The sequence below is a fragment of the Anolis carolinensis genome, chromosome 1 (assembly GCF_035594765.1).
Source record: "Anolis carolinensis isolate JA03-04 chromosome 1, rAnoCar3.1.pri, whole genome shotgun sequence".
NCBI classification, from domain to species: Eukaryota; Metazoa; Chordata; class Lepidosauria; order Squamata; family Dactyloidae; genus Anolis; species Anolis carolinensis.
In genome coordinates, this window is record NC_085841.1 from 237177160 (window position 1) to 237193729 (window position 16570).

The 16570-nt window shown below is 41.1% G+C and overlaps 1 protein-coding gene across 2 annotated transcripts in view; it reads left to right on the forward strand.

Moving 5' to 3' along the window:
* kdm2a (lysine demethylase 2A) overlaps positions 1-13350 on the forward strand; it is a 58806-nt gene extending 45456 nt beyond the window's left edge. For both annotated transcript variants that reach the window (XM_008111267.2, XM_008111278.3), the window contains 9 exons: positions 300-383; positions 1003-1269; positions 1549-1680; positions 1793-1882; positions 4614-5317; positions 8340-8503; positions 8934-9092; positions 9283-9498; positions 10909-13350. In XM_008111267.2, the coding sequence (XP_008109474.1) occupies positions 300-383; positions 1003-1269; positions 1549-1680; positions 1793-1882; positions 4614-5317; positions 8340-8503; positions 8934-9092; positions 9283-9498; positions 10909-11090 (1998 nt within the window). In that variant the 3' untranslated portion in view covers positions 11091-13350. The remainder of the gene's footprint in view (positions 1-299; positions 384-1002; positions 1270-1548; positions 1681-1792; positions 1883-4613; positions 5318-8339; positions 8504-8933; positions 9093-9282; positions 9499-10908) is intronic.
* Positions 13351-16570: the final 3220 nt, after the last annotated feature.

The following is a 16570-nucleotide window of genomic DNA, read 5'->3' on the forward strand; positions in this document are numbered from 1 at the left end:
TAAAAGTAAAGGTAAAGGTTTCCCCTGACGTTAAGTCCAGTCATAACCGATTCTGGGGGTTGGTGCTCATCTTCATTTCTATGCTGAAGAGCCTGCATTGTGCATAGACATCTCCAAGGTCATGTGGCCAGCATGACTGCGTGGAGTGCCGTTAATAATGTGGAAATATGAAATGTGATCTATGTTACAGAATTGTGTAGGTTACTAAAATCTTATCTGTTGAATTATTCTAAATACTAATGTTCTGATACATGTGAAGAGTAAAATGTGTATTTTGGTTTATTCCGATTCTGTTACAGCTATTGCTTGAAGAGTACGCAAACAGCGATCCCAAAGCGGCATTTACTGGAATCCCTATTGTCCAGTGGCCAAAGAGGGATAAGGTAAATAACAGATCCATGACTTAACTGAAACAATGGAAGACATGCCTTTAAATCTTTCACATATGGACTGTTGTTTGTTTTTAGTTGGACTGGAAAAAAGATTGTCTTATACCTGTAAGAGGAAAGTGAAAATTACAAATATTAGAATAAACTGCAACATAAAGAATAAAAGAAAACAAAAGGATGATGATGTCGTTTTCAGTTTCTGCCGTCATTGCCAGAATTCAGAACTGGTTAATGATAAACATAGGATCATTATTTAGAATCTGCTTCTCAGAGCAAAGTCCGCACTTTCCCTGCCTAATCTCTTCTGTTCTAGTCCCTGTGAACTTCATGCAGTTGGATTTTGACATCCTTGGGGTTTGGAAAACCAATGTCATGTAGTGATTGGACTGTTTAATTGGGACTTAGGAGATGGAGGTTCAAGGATCTATTGAGCCATGAAACTCAATGAATGACATTCAGCCATCGGTCTCATGAAGCTGATGGAAAGAGTCACATATGTCACAATGAGCTTATTGGAGAACGGTAGAGATATAAATGTAACAAATGAGACAGGTTCTTGTTGCTAATTTTTCACCATCTTGTTGCTAATTTTCACTTTTTCCCCCACTGACAGCTCAAATTTCAGGCTCGCCCAAAGCTAAAATTACCTGCTATACCCATCACCAAGCCCCACACCATGAAACCAGCTCCACGGCCAACACCTGTGAGACCCACAGTCTCTCCTATAGTGTCAGGCGCACGCAGAAGGAGAGTACGATGCCGTAAATGCAAAGCCTGCCTACAAGGGGAGTGTGGCATGTGTCACTACTGCAGAGATATGAAAAAGTTTGGAGGGCCTGGCCGCATGAAGCAGTCCTGCGTATTACGACAGTGCTTAGCAGTAAGTTCTGCGATATATTAAATGTGTTTCTGTGAAAGAATTTGGCTTCATTTTGCTTTAGGAGAACATAATAAAGTCTGTAGTACTCCTCAAATGTGAGAGACAGAACCAAGGAGGCAGATATAAAAAGGCCTCACAACCAAATCTTAAGGAATGGTCAAATAGGAATTACCAGAGATCTTTCCATGGGGTATATATAGTTGGGTAGGATGGAGAGTGTATAGTAATTATCCTTGGAGCTGCAGTATAACTGCTTGGATTACTCTGTTTCCTTTTTAGCCCAGGCTGCCTCACTCTGTCACATGTGCACTTTGTGGGGAGGTAGATAAGAATGAGGATTCACAGGACTTTGAGAAGAAGCTAATGGAGTGCTGCATCTGCAATGAGATTGTTCACCCTGGTTGTCTACAGGTGAGAACATGTGGACCAGAAAGTCGGAGGCAACTGTTTAATATATCTTGGCAAAGACATGTGAGGAACATATGCCTTCTCAAAATTATTTTTGATTTTCTTTCCCCTGCAGATGGATGGAGAAGGGCTACTGAATGATGAATTGCCCAACTGCTGGGAATGTCCAAAGTGCTATAAGGGGGACGAGGCAGAGAAAGGCCAGGTAAGAAGTGAATGTTCTTTTCCCTTTGCCATAGGAAATTGATCAATTATCACACAATACTCCTGGGTACTAAAGAGGCTATATTTTAGCATATAGAAAAGGTTTGTTATTCCACCTTCACTTTATTTAAGCTGTCAGAAAGAGGTCCTTCTGGTGTCCTAATATCTTGGACTTCTTTTTTTTTTTTTTTTTTTTTTTTTTTTTTTTGCACATTTGGGAAGGCTTAGTAAAAGTGTTTTATAAGAATCAGGCACTAGCTGGTGCTATCCACAAAATAAATACTACAACATAGAAATGAGCACTGGTGACCCTATACACTGGTAATATACAGTGGAGATATGTCACAGCTTTGCCACTGACATCATCTTGGTATATACAGAGAGCTTATCAGCAACAAAACTCTGGCAATTAGAGGAAAAAGTAGATCCCAGGAGAGCAGCAACAACATCTTCAATGGCCCCAGCAGAGATATCGTTACAAGACCCTGCATAGAATTTTGCCAACTATGTTCTCAAAGGGCATCCTGCTGAAGGCAAGTGAAAGAGATGGGTGGAAACAAGGATGGGTGGTATCTCATCACAGATATTATTTCCAAATGCTGTTAACAATGTTGCCCTCTGGGTGGCTAGTGCAACTTTCATCACTTGGTTCAGTCTTGGATATCTTTGGTCAGAACAATTGGATTCAGCACTCTTCTCAGCAGTCCTTGTATGATAAACACTTGTGCAAATAATCTGTAGGTTTCTTAACAATACGGCATGGAAGGTTTTTTCTTACTCTTCAGCACTCATTTTGTTCATTCTTACAAACTTTATTTGTAAAAGATACTGGCTCAGTTTCAGTCTCAGCATCTGTTTGGGAATGAAATCTGTCTGGAAAATTGCACATTCTGGTTTGCATACTAAGAAGTGATCCAAGTAAGCTGTGTGTAGTTAAGTTGGGTCTAACAGTTGAATATTGTACAACATCTACTACTAAACTTAATAATAGGTTCATATGTCTGTATGGGACTCTTCCATTTTATTCTACACCTTTTAAACATTTTATTGAATATAGGTAAAGCCTCATTTTCCCCAAGTAACCATATTACTCTTTGTCACTTTTTTCATACATCTTAATGGCCCCTAATGTGTGGATTATCTTTGTGTTTAGAACAAAATCCATCAGACCCTGTTTAGTCAAGAACCATATAGAAAGATTGCCTAAGGTTTTCTTAAATCATACCATGACCAATAGCAGAGAAATTAAGCTTTTATGCAGTAGGTTTTAATTGTCTCCACCAAAAAATATAGGACATATATAAATGCTTCTCCAAAACAAGCATTTAAAGCTTTCTGCAGCAATTGGTCTGAGCACCCATATGGAGCTTGCTTATGCTCCTGCTGCTGGTGAAAAAAAGGCAGCAGATCCATAAGGTCTTGGCAGAGGCCCTCACCTTTGTGCTCTCTGCCTTTTGATTATCTCAGTCATACACTCAGAGCAATTCAGCTTCTGCTTTTCTCCACTTCCTCTCTGTCCCACACAGGAAGTAGAAGCTGAGAGTATTGATACAGCCTGAATCTCCTCTTCTTCTTTGCAGTAATAGGACTGCGATTTAGAGGAACAATTTCAAATTAGAAGAATCAACTAGGGAACCACAAGATGCAGAGAATCCTAAGTTTTGGGGAGGTTTCTACTAGGGCTGTATCACTCATGAGAACTGCAGTACAGATCTTAGGGATAAATGCCTTGGCTTGGTATTAATCCACCTTTGGTTTTATAGTAAACCAGTGAGTTTCTTCTATTCTCAGATCTCAGTAATAAAGGTGAACATCTTCCTATCTGATACCAGGGGGAATGGAAATAGATACAGTGATACTTCAACTTATGAGTGACTCAACTTGCAAGTTTTTCAAGATATGAGCTGTCACAGCTCGTTTTTTGCTTCAAGATACAAGTGGAGATCTGAATTATGAGCTAGATATACCTTTTTGCCGCCACCCCCACCATCTCCCCTCTCGCGAGTCCCTCTCATACCCTCCTGCCACTCCTTTTTCTCACCCCACCTTCATTTTTCCTCTACCTTCTCGCAATGGTGGGTGACAACAGAGGCAACAGCACGAGCTGTTCATCAACCTAGGGGTCTGCTGGAGTGTGGGAGGGGAAGGAGGACAGCCTCATGGAGAACCTCGCCTTGTATTGAGGAAGACAGCAGTGAGGGGATGCTGGGCAATAGCCATCAGTCCAATAATTCCATTCTTCCAAGCCATTTCAGGCATATGGCAACTTTCACGCAGGGTTTTCTTGTCAGTGTTTTCTCACAGGGGTTTGCTCATGGAGGAAGGAAGTGGTGAAAGAGGAGGCCTTTCTTTTCCCTCCTCAGAGAGCTCTCTGATCTTGACAAAAAAAGTTGGTTTTTTGGAGGGCTGGAATGGATTAATAGCATTTCAATTCATTTCAATGGGGAGAAATGATTTGACATATGAGCAAATTGAGTTATGAGCTTGATCACAGAACAAATGAAACTCATATGTCAAGGTATTACGGTATTTTTACAGAGCTTTGTTTAGTTATCCTTAATCTTATGCAAACAAGCATCCTGATTTCTCCAACCTCCACCCCACTGCCACCATACAATTTACTTTTGTCATAATCTGTTTTGACATACCAATTACAAGTCTAAAACTTGTTTAGTCTTTTAAGTCATAAGTTTAGATCTTTAAATATTAATCTGGTTCCACTCACTTTGTAGAAGCGGAAAATGGATGATGGTGATGATGACACAGTTCAAGCCAAAGTCCTGCGACCTTTGCGAAGCTGTGAGGAACCTCTGACTCCCCCACCGCACTCACCTACCCCAATGCTGCAGTTGATCCATGACCCTGTGTCACCGCGAAGCATAGTAACCCGATCATCTCCAGGTGCAGGTCCTAGTGACCATCACGGTGCCAGCCGGGATGAACGCTTTAAGAGACGCCAGCTACTTCGGCTGCAGGGTACAGAGCGCACAGTAGTGCGGGAAAAAGAAAACAACCCTAGCGGCAAGAAAGAGCTTTCAGAGGTAGAAAGGGCCAAGCTCCATGGTTCTTATCTTACAGTCACATTACAAAGACCTACCAAAGACGTGCATGGCACTTCCATTGTGCCCAAGCTGCAGGCGATTACTGGCTCCACTAATCTGCGACATTCTCCCCGTGTGGTGATGCGCCACAGTTCAGCCAAGACTGCCCAACAGGGAGGAGATGATGAAGCAGAAGAGGAGGAGGAGGAAACTGCAGATGAGGAAGATGAGAATGCTGAGGAGAGTGGGGCAGCCAGGCTGAACGGTCAGGGCGGCAGAGCACCAGATGGGGAGGAGCTCTGGATGCAGAAGGAGGTGTGGATGTCTGTCTTCCGCTATCTCACTCGCAAAGAGCTTTGTGAATGTATGCGTGTATGCAAAACCTGGTACAAATGGTAAGTAGAAAGAACTTGCTGTCCAACTTGCACTTTTTACTTCTTTATCAGTTGCTTCAGTTTTTTAGAATGCTTTGCAAACCCCTAATATTATCAGATCATAATCCGTCTGTAATTCCCCATCATAAAGACTTCTGTATAAGTAGATGTAAGAGAAGATAAATGAACAGAAAGAGGATGTATTTACACAATTCCTAATCCATTCTATAGGCTATGATGATGAGCATAAGCTCAGGTGCCTGTTGTATGAAAGATTTGACAAATTCATAGGTAGGTTGTAAACAACAGCCATGAGCAAATAACTAAAAATAAGCCAATTTCAGAAGCAGTATATATATTGAGAGCTAGATAAGAGTTGAGAAAAAGAAGAATAATAAAAAATGAGCCATGGTGGTGTAGTGGTTTGAGTGTTGGACTTTAACTGTAGGTGACCAGGGTTCAAATCTCCCTACTCAGCCATGGAATCCCTTTGGATGACCTTGACAGACTCCTTCAGCCTTGGAGGAAAGCAGTGGAAAACCCCCTTTGAACAGATCTTGCCAAGAAAACCCCATGATAGGTTCATTTAAGTTAGTAAATATTTGAAAATCCAAAAATTATTTTTGCTTTTGCATTTTTGAGCGAGTTTTGCCTTTCACTGTTGAAAAAAAGAAGAGTGTGATACATTGATCTTGATATAGTGTAGCAGTTCTTATAAAACTCCTGTTAATCTCTCATAATTGGTCCAAGCTTGACTGAGTTGGGCAGGCTGCTTTCTGAAAAAAATGCTGAAACCATGGCAATCACAATGACTTGGTCTATTAAGTCTCCAAACTTTATTTGAACAGCAGTGAGCAGCAGCAAGAAAAAAGTGACCTAGGATCACCTGTACAGCCACAGCCTGTTACTTGGAATAAATACACATTTGGCTCACCCCTTCCATGGACTATGGATCCATAGATATAATATTATCACAAAAGTATTAATTTTTTTTTAAAAAAATGCAAATATTTTCATCTCCTCTCTGCCCTGTGGCCTTGTGGCATTTCCCTGCTAGGAGTGAAGAAACCACTGAGATGGGGTGAGAGTAGGGAAGCCTCACCCAACTCTTCCCTTTGCTTCTTTTGTTCTCTGATGCACACACTAAAGACAGCCTCTGAAGGGCAGAGATCAAGAAAGATCTCTTGATCTTTCTCTCACACATGGTAGCTGCCCTCAGTGAGTGCATAGACAGAGAGAGGAAAAGACAGAAAGTGGGTCTTGGTGGAATGGAGGATGGCTGGGCATTGTGCACTGTATTTGATGTGCACATGGTGTATAAACAGGAAAATTTGTCTCAAGGAAGAGGGAGAAATGCTCACATGACCAAGACAGTGGCTGCCTTTGGAGTTTACACAGTGGTGATAGGACATAAGAAATTGGGTGGCACCTGATCTTTATATACTGTGAAGACCCTTTACATAAAGGACTTGAACATCTGCATTGTCTTGTATCTTGGGGTTCTTGGGACCAATTTCACATGAATATAAAAGGTAAATTGTAAAATACTCAACTTATTTGAAAGGCATGGAAATGTTTGAAAGAAAGAAATTGTGTGTGCTGGATGGAAATAAATGCGTGTAATACTGTTTTCATTTATAAAATAATTGTCAGTTATGAAATCATGAGTAAAGGATATACAAAACACCCCTATCCTGACAGTATGCTATCACTATGTAACAAATGTGTTATGAGGCTCTTTGGAAATTATAGGTTCATATTTCAATGCTGTGTATTTCCCTGGGTCGTTTTTCTCTTTCCTATTTGACTGAATTATTTCCCACCATACACACATGACAGAAAGAAATTCCTGATTTGGTCCTAAGATTTCATTTTTTGAAATATTTGGCTTGCTGTTGCCAAACACCTCTGCGTGCTCAGATTTAAAATTCCAAATGTGGAAGTGTTATGTTTCACAGTACCAGGGCTCTTGGTCATATTAAAAGTTTAAATAAACGTCTTGCTTTGCACCGCCCAGGTATAGTCACTGCATGTTAGTGCATGTGATCTTTGCCAAATAAAAACAGTGGCTCGTGTCAGACCTTTTAAGTTTTAAGCCTCTTTTAAGTTTTAAAAGAGTTTTAAGTTTTAAAGTTAAAATGTTCAGCAGGATGTCTTTAAAACCCTGCACATTGATCTGGGTTCAGTCTGACCTGGGTTTATGTTGCTTGGATAATCTTTCCAACATAGAGGACTCTCACTTTCCTTCATTTCATAATTAGTTCATACATAAGGCTGTAATCAGATGTAAATTAGCAAGCTTGAACTATTTTTTCACACAGTCTGTATTGGAGGTAGCAGCCTTGGTTGGAGAGATTGGCAGTGGTAAAAGGAGTCTTTATCTTTTCATTCCCTGTGTTAGTTTAGGACAGCCAATACGAAGTAGTTTAAAGAGGTTTATGAGCTTTTTAATTCCCCAACTAGGATCATATTTTGTCTTGCCGTGGAGAGCTACTATCTCAGACCCTTGAATTAGGTGGATTTTTTCAAGAGTGTCTATAATGCTTAAGTAAGAAGAATATATCCTGTTGCCCTGAAAAATACTATTTCCTTTCCCTTTTGTGTGGTAAAAGTTTTAATTGATGATTAAAAGTGGGCATACTTGAGATGGCAAAGCTTCATTAATCCAGAAGATACACCTGAAGGTAGCTGTAGAAGTGACCTGAGTTCTTACTCCATCTGTTCTTCAGTTCCTAGCAAAGACTGTGGCCATAAACTCATCCCTGTGAGTAAAACCAAATTAGGTTTTACCCATGAAAGGCAGAAATAGTTGCAGAAACTAGAAAATTGACTGAGGCTTAAGATAGAATATACATTTCTCCTCCTTATTTTGGATTGGTTTCTTGTAAACTACATCTCGCTGCAAAGTGTATGGGCATCCCCTACTGCCCCACAACCTTGCTTATCTATAAAGAAAAATTTGCAGCAAAATGTCAAGAATCAACAAGAGTATAGATATGGTGGAAGTAAAGTTCATACTCTAACTCGGTGTGCTTTCCATTAGGTCTGGTGATAGAAGATTGTGGACAAAAATTGATTTAAGCAGGTACAAGTCCATCACGCCTCTGGCTCTTGGTGGTATAATTAGAAGGCAGCCAATCAGCCTTGATCTCAGCTGGACCAATATTTCCAGAAAACAGCTTACTTGGCTTATAAACAGACTACCAGGTATGTGTTTTGATGGGTCAGCTTAGCTTAACGTAGTTGGCTTCTGCTGAAGTCTTCAGAGTTGAACAAAGCCATACTCCCATCTGTCACTAACATTGTTTTGTGAGAACAGACATGGATTCTGAATGCCATAAGATTGCCTTCCTCTTCTCTTCAAAATTAGCCAAGGATTTCATCGCTCGTTAGCTGTAACTCTTGAGTAGTATGTTAGTCATATGCCATCTACCATTATAATCCAGCCTGTGGTCTACTGCCTCCCATCATTTATAGCTTATTTATAGTATAACCTTGACTTTGTTGTTCACAATGTGTGGAGGGAGGAGGAGCTGGTGTTCTACTATTCTTTGCAAAGATGTGCATGAAAAATGAACGGTTTTGCAATTAAAAGTTATAATGCTTTCCATTGATTCTTTCTATTTCTGCACCATAGGCCTCAAAGACCTCATCTTAGCAGGCTGCTCCTGGTCGGCAGTTTCTGCTCTCAGTATCTCCACTTGCCCCCTTCTCAGGACTCTAGATCTTCGGTGGGCAGTAGGAATCAAGGATCCTCAGATTCGAGACTTGCTTACATCTCCATCAGATAAACCTAGTATGTTTTTTTTTTTTTGTCTTCAGACCATACTAGGGATTTGTGCTTGCTGGTGAGATAGTTTGGTGTATTAGAGACAAGTTGATAATGAGAAGTCAAGATTAATGCATTTCTAGGAATGTGTGTTATGTCTGTTCTAGAGAGGTAAGAGTCTATTTCCCTGTCAGTCATCTTTGCCCATCTTTAACAGGCCAAGACAATCGCAGCAAACTCCGTAACATGATAGACTTCCGGTTGGCTGGGCTGGACATCACAGATGCGACACTACGACTCATCATCCGCCACATGCCTCTGCTCTCACGACTTGATCTTAGTCACTGCAATCACCTTACAGACCAGTCAACCAATTTGTTAACAGCAGTGGGATCTTCTACACGAAACTCACTTACTGAAATCAATATGGCAGGTATGTGTCTTCTAGGTGTGTCTGTCATTTCTGTCATATAAGGGCTGCAGTGATGGAGGCATGTTTGTCTGAGATTTCTTTCTGCTAGCGGGAAAGAAGTGATTTACATCAAAAATAATATGGCATGTTTTCACTCAAGAACCACAGGGATAAGTGAAGGATTTAAAGCTAATGGGCCTGAATACCCTTAAGGCACCAGATCTCATCTGAGAAGCTAAGAAAGGAGCCCTGGTTACTACTTGAATGGGGGACCACCAATGAATACCAGGCGTTGCAAGTTATATTTTAGAGGAATGTAATGGCAAACCACCTCTGAGTAGTCCTCTTTTTAAAAAAACCATGAAATTCGTGGGGTTGCCATAAGTCAACAGGAAACTTGTAAGCACACACACATAAAAATAATATAAATATTTGGAATATTCTATCATATGGCACAAGAGGGCCTTTTTTCTCTGACCTTTTTAAATATGAGAATCGCAAAATAACATTTCAAGCAGTGCTAACATTTAAATCTGCATATATTACACCAGTGTAAACAGCCTTTAAAAAAAACCCTAAATTTCTTTTCTTGAACAAAGAATGCATTTTTTTTTCTGTATTCCTCAATAATCCAAGTGTCAAAACCACTCTTTTTCCATATCTTCTAGGGCAGTGGTTCCCAACTTTTTTTTTTGACCAGGGACCACTCTTCAACATTTGTACCAAAAGAGTTACAAATAAGTGTTTGGTCAACTTTAGATTTAGTATGGTTATTTTGGGGTGCTGATTTAGAAATTGCATTGGATAGACCACATCACCTAGTTTCTGATACAAAACATATGCCATCCAATAGTCACCATCTGTTCGCCCACAGAAAATCATATTTAATAATCTAGAGCAAATTTCTGAATCAGCACCCCAAATAACCCCAAAGAATGGGCCTAAAAAGAAAGACAAGGCGCCCTCGCTTTCAGGCACCACATGGAACGGCTTCACTCAGGTGGAGGGAGGGAGGAGGAGAAGCAGCCGTCTCATGAGGCTTGTTGTCGCGCCTTTCATGGATAGTCGCCTCTTCCCTCCTGACATCCCCGTTGTCTCAGCACTACAAGAGGGTTTCACGAGACCAGTCACTCTCATTGTAACGGTGAGGCCGCGGACCATATTTTAGTTCTTAGGGACCACTGGTAGTCCACACATCACAGGTTGGGAAGCACTGTTCTGGTGAGAACCATATTCTTAGGAAGTGCAGCTCTGTATTTACACAGTTAAGTGACCAACGAAGTGTGGAATTATATTTTATGTTCACATTTGCACCTAAGTCTGTTAATACCACTTTATTCCCTTGCAGCATGTGCAGTTGTTTAGTTGGCACACCTTTGTGGAACTGGGCATGGACATTATGTAACCACAACATTGTCTTTTTTTCTGTAGGTTGCAATAAGCTCACAGATCAGTCCCTGCTTTTCCTGCGGCGCATTTCTAATGTCACTCTGATAGACCTCCGTGGCTGCAAGCAGATCACCCGTAAGGCCTGCGAGCACTTCATCTCAGACCTATCAATCAACAGCCTCTACTGCCTGTCAGACGAAAAGCTGATCCAGAAAATCAGCTAGGAATTTGCTACACATAGACTGAAGAGAAGGAAAAATCCCAAACAAACCTCTTGGGGAGCAAAACTTCCCCCATTTCCCCACACATCCACAGGCAGAGAAAACAGCAGCCTGGTTGTTCCCGTGGTGCCCCTCCTCTCCTTGAGACCAGGAAATCCCACCATATGTTCAAGGAAATGGAAACCAGAAGAGATTGTTGGACGGCTGCCCTTTGGGGATATTTGCTCCTCAGCTACATGCTCTTAACTTGATGTTTGTAGCAGCATTTTCGGGGGAAATTAGTCCTTTTCTCTCCTCTCAGTCAGTGCCCTCTCCCATAAGTCCAATGATAACAGATCATACTGCCCCATCAGATTGTGGAGGGATTAGACCAGGATAGTATCAGACAGGGGCACTTCTCTGTCAGCGTGCTGTCTTAGTATGTGATTTGTAACTAAAGACCAGGCTTGAGAATAACTTCTTGTGCCCGCTGCACTCTGCTAAGCTTTCCTTTCTCATCCATTAACAGTTGCTATGAGCAGCTACTCTTTCATGCTGGTTACTCAGAGCTGCAGTGTCCACAGTAGCGGTGCTCTTTCTGAGGTGAGCACACCATGTGCCCTGTGGTTAACTTGCAGGTACCGTCCAGTTTGAAGCTAGTGAGGGGATGACGAAGCTTTCACATTGAGGAAGCCATGTTCATGAGGATGGCGGCTTGTTAGAGAGAAAGCTGCAGTCCAGCCTTGAGAGGCACCTGGTGAGATCTCTTAACACCAGCAGAAATGTTCTCTGTTGAGCTGGCTTGCGAAAAATGCTTACACATTGGAGGGGCACGTAGCTGTTGGCTCTTGAACTGGGAGATGGGTGAATGCCCAATTAGCTGCCTCTCTTCTTTTGCAATGAATGGCCGGTCCAAAGAACTTCTCTCTTGGGCAGCAGAGAGCTTTTGCACTTTAGAAAGAAAGGTAATATTTTGGATCCCTATTTTATTTCCCCCTGCCTGAGTGACTGGACACTCCTTTCAGCTGTCTGAGCTTGTCAGGGTTTGAATGCACACTTTGCACTCTACTCTCTTTCCCCATAGTGATAGCACAAATTAGACTGCCCTTCACCCCCACCTCCCCCAAGTCTCGCATGGCAAAAAAGAAAAGAGCTCTCCAGTGTCTGTACAGCAAAGGGAAAGAGGAGAGAGGTAATGATAGAGTTGGAGGAAAGCCCAATGCACCCGTGCTGCTTCTGAAGTAATAAGAGGCGGAGGAATCCACCCATCGCTCTCCACATTGCCCAGCCTGGTTGCATTGAGTGCTGTGGCATCTGAGCTTCTGGGGGAGAGCAGCCTTCCCTGCACTGTTGGGGATGGGGTGGGGAAAATCTCTATATCTGTGTACTTAGATCTACTGAAATCCAGAGATTCCCCCTCACTTCCATGGGAGAAGCAGGCTTCTTGGCCACGAGGACAATGCTAGTGTGATGAGTTCCAGAGTGCCTCAGTACACGGGAGCTTTGCTGCAAATTGATTTTTTTTTTCTGCAGAAAGAAACACCCACTGATCTTCTAGTGGACACATTCTGCCTTGTTGTGTTGGCTCCTATGGAAAAATCGTAGAATCAATCTTCTGTTCTGCTTTGTTTTGTGTTTTTTCTTTTAAGAGGAAGTCAAGAATAGCCATATAGGAGGTTCAAGTGCATCTGCCCAGATAACTACCACTAGGAGATGTCTAGGGTCTAGGTATTTTGTGTTTTTCTCTCGCTTCTCAAAAGTGGGAGCACCATAAATAACTCTCCATATGCATTGTTCGGCCTGAGAGGTACTGAACTGCAGGTTGACATGTCAGGAGCATTAGATCTGGGAGGAATCTTGTCTTGCAGAAAGAGGGATAAAGCAAACAGGAAAGTGTTTGCAGAGAGTATGGTTGTGGGCCTAGGCTTTGCTTTCCTGCAGCCTTCTCAAATATGGCCCTCAGGTGACTGTGGCTTAAGTGACTAAAAACAAACTGAGAACCTTAATGACCTAAACTGGCCACCACCTCAGAAGGCAAGTGGTGACGTAAAGGAAAGAGAAATTATATATAAAATCACTTAGTGATTTAAAAAAAAGAAAACATGCTCCCTAAATAAAAACTCCCTAAAGGAAGTCACTATTGTCTAAAAGGGTTTGGTTGTTCTTTTGTTTTTTTGTTTGTTTTTTTGAAGAAATTGTAAATATATATTTTTTGTTTCTAACTTAGAGTCAATCTCCAATGTTGTGCTTTAAAATTAAATGTAAGCATTAAGGGTAAAAAGAAGCCAAGTCTTGCGCTCTCTCGGTTGAAATGTTTAGGGTTGGGGATATTTGGGGCTAAAGGGAGGGGAGCTAGTTGGGATTTTTCATTTTCTAATCATTTGCCAATAATGGTTTTAGAGAATCTTTCCTCAAGCATATTACCACAGGAACGAGAGACAAGTGAATGGGGAAAGGAAATATACCAGCCTCTGAAAGGGGAACTTTGTTTCATGGGGTGGATTTTGGAATAAAAAATTCAAGAAAAAACTGTGGGTCTGCATATTGATTATGATGTGAATTCAGATTCAAGAGAATCGCAGCTCGAAAGAGGACTTAATTAACTTACCACAATTTGCCTACCCTGTATCGCAAGGACTTCCACTGGATCTCCTATGGACACCAAAAACTGAATGCTAAAATTCCATTATATACAACTATCTGTGCCTGGCCACGCGTTGCTGTGGCGTTGTCTGGTGGTGTTGGTGAGAACTTGTTGAGGTAGTGGTGGTATTGAATGTCTGTTGTATGGTTGTCTTTATGTTTAGTATGCATTTGATTGTTTGTGTACTGTGAAAGTGGTGAGGGTAGAGGGGGTCTATAAATACTATACAATAATACCCCGTGTAGTATTGTATAGTATTTATACGTTGTCCATGTGTTGTGAATGCTTGGATTGTGTCCTGCTGCATAGTAGAAAGGGTTGGGTTGGATGGCCCTCAGGGGTCTCTCCAAACTCTTGGATTCTATACTTCTATTATTATTATTATTATTATTATCATCATCTTCATCATTATTATGTAGAGGTTGGATGGCCATCTGTCAGGAGTGCTTGGATTGTGTCCTCCTGCATGGTAGAAGGAAGTTGATCTGGATGATCCTTAGGGGTCACTCCAAACCTTTGGATTGTATGATGATGATGATGATGATGATGTTATTATTATTAGTAGTAGTAGTAGTATTGAGAGGCTGGGTGGCCATCTGTTGGGAGTGCTTGGATTGTGTCCTGCATGGCAGAATTGGGTTGGACTGGATGGCCTTTAGGGGTGTCTCCTAACTGTCTGATGCTATGATTCGATGTCTATTATTATTGTGCAGATATTGGATGGCCATCTGTCAGGAGTGGTTGGATTGTGTCCTCCTGCATGATATAAGGAAGTTGAACTGGATGATCCTTAGGGGTATCTGCTAACCTTAGGATTGTATGATATTCTTATTTTTATTCTTATTCTTATTGAGAGGCTGGCTGGCCATCTGTTGGGAGTGCTTGGATTGTATCGTCCAATGGCAGAGTTGGGTTGGACTGGATGGCCCTTAGGGGTCTCTCCTAACTGTCTGATTCTATGATTTGATTTGAATTATTACTGTGCAGATCTTGGATGGCCATCTGTCAGGAGTGCTTGGTTTGTGTCGTCCTGCGTGGTAGAAGGAAGTTGAACTGGATGATCCTTAGGGGTGTCTCCTAACCTTATGATTGTATATTATTATTATTATTATTATTATTATTATTATTATTATTATTATTGAGAGGCTGGGTGGCCATCTGTTGGGCATGCTTGGATTGTGTTCTCCATGGCAGAATTGGGTCGGACTGGATTACCACAGTAATTATTTCATATTACAGTAGAATCTCACTTACCCAACATTCGCTTATCCAGTGTTCCGGAATATCCAACGCAGTCGGCCTTTTTGTAGTCAATGTTTTAAATTCATTGTGATATTTTGGTGCTAAATTTGTAAATACAGTAATTACTACATAACATCATGTGACTAGCATGAACTTGAATTATCAAAGACTCAATGGTATGCAGATCTACATCAAGCTCTTACTCTGCTGTCCCGGATGGAAGTCCTAAGTAATGAAACATTTATCTTATACCCTGCTGAATAACAATTTTTTATCAGTAGTGTTAGCTTTTGAAGTCAGAAAAGGCTATTGCATGTTGAAAGACTTCAAATATAGGGTACTACACAAATGAACCTCTAAATGGTGTGCTCAGTATAAATGTTCTTGGATTTTTTGCTTTGAACTACAGCAGTGACACTTGCTATAGTTCTTAATGGAATATCAGTAACAGGTTCACTCACAAATTTGATAGTTGAATGCATATGAGAAACAAAAATAGGCAATGCTTTGTTTTTTATTCGTTCAGTCGCTTCCGACCTCTTGTACCAGCCCACGCCAAAGCTTCCTGTCGGCCGTCGCCACCCTCAGCTCCTTCAAGATCAAGGCAGTGGCAGTGCTACTACTTACTATATAGCACTCAGAGATGGTGGACATACCTGTCCAGTTTGCTCATTGGGGTCCTTTCCGTACATTCGCTCAACAGTAGAGGTCACTATGGATACATCAAAAGTAGAATGAGATTATTTTGACTAGACCTAAACGGAAGTGGTCATGTAAGGAAAAGATCTCCATGTTAGAAAAAAATGGAGATGTTGACAGTGATGAAAGTCTTTGTGCACCTACAAAATCAAGTGGTCCTACTTTGAACATATAATACGACAATGATAGATTACATAAGCAAGGATCAACATATCTTCTAGTTTATGTAGTTCTAGGATTGTTGGATCAAAAAACATACTACTAGCTCATCCCTCCCAAGAATGAGCAATGATGTAGCAATTTTTTGGAGCTGCAAAACATCAGTGCCATGAATGGCACCTTAGGTAGTTGTAAAGCTACTTGCAAGATTGTTTCCCACAAAAAAGATTTCCTAGCTATACAAGAGAATACCCATTGTAAACAATTTTGCTCAAAGGGAAAACGGCACTTAATTATCTGAGATATATTACTAGAGGGGGCTGAAATTTTATATTCATCCACCCTCTAAAAATTAGCAAATACAGTTTGTGTTCTAATGATGATATGGGGAACTCAGCAACCTGATTTATTTTTCAGTTAGTACACAGTCGCTACTGGACGTTCCAACTTCAGTCAGTCAAAGCATCCCAACTGGGAGGATATATCCTACACCAGAACCTTCACATTTTGCAATAGGAAGCGTAAGGATAATTCCTCTCTCACAATGTCACCACGCACAATGCCACACCAAAGAAGACTTACATGAAAATGGAAATGTTTCTATATCTTCATGGAGTTAAGAGATCATAGTCTCACCTATGTGAGTGGCTAATGTCTTTGAGTTTCTAGCCTCCTAGAGAGCATCTAAACCATGGAATCAATAATAAAAAATATACTATAAACTATCAAATCTACTGTTTAATACCACTTTAGCTTCAGT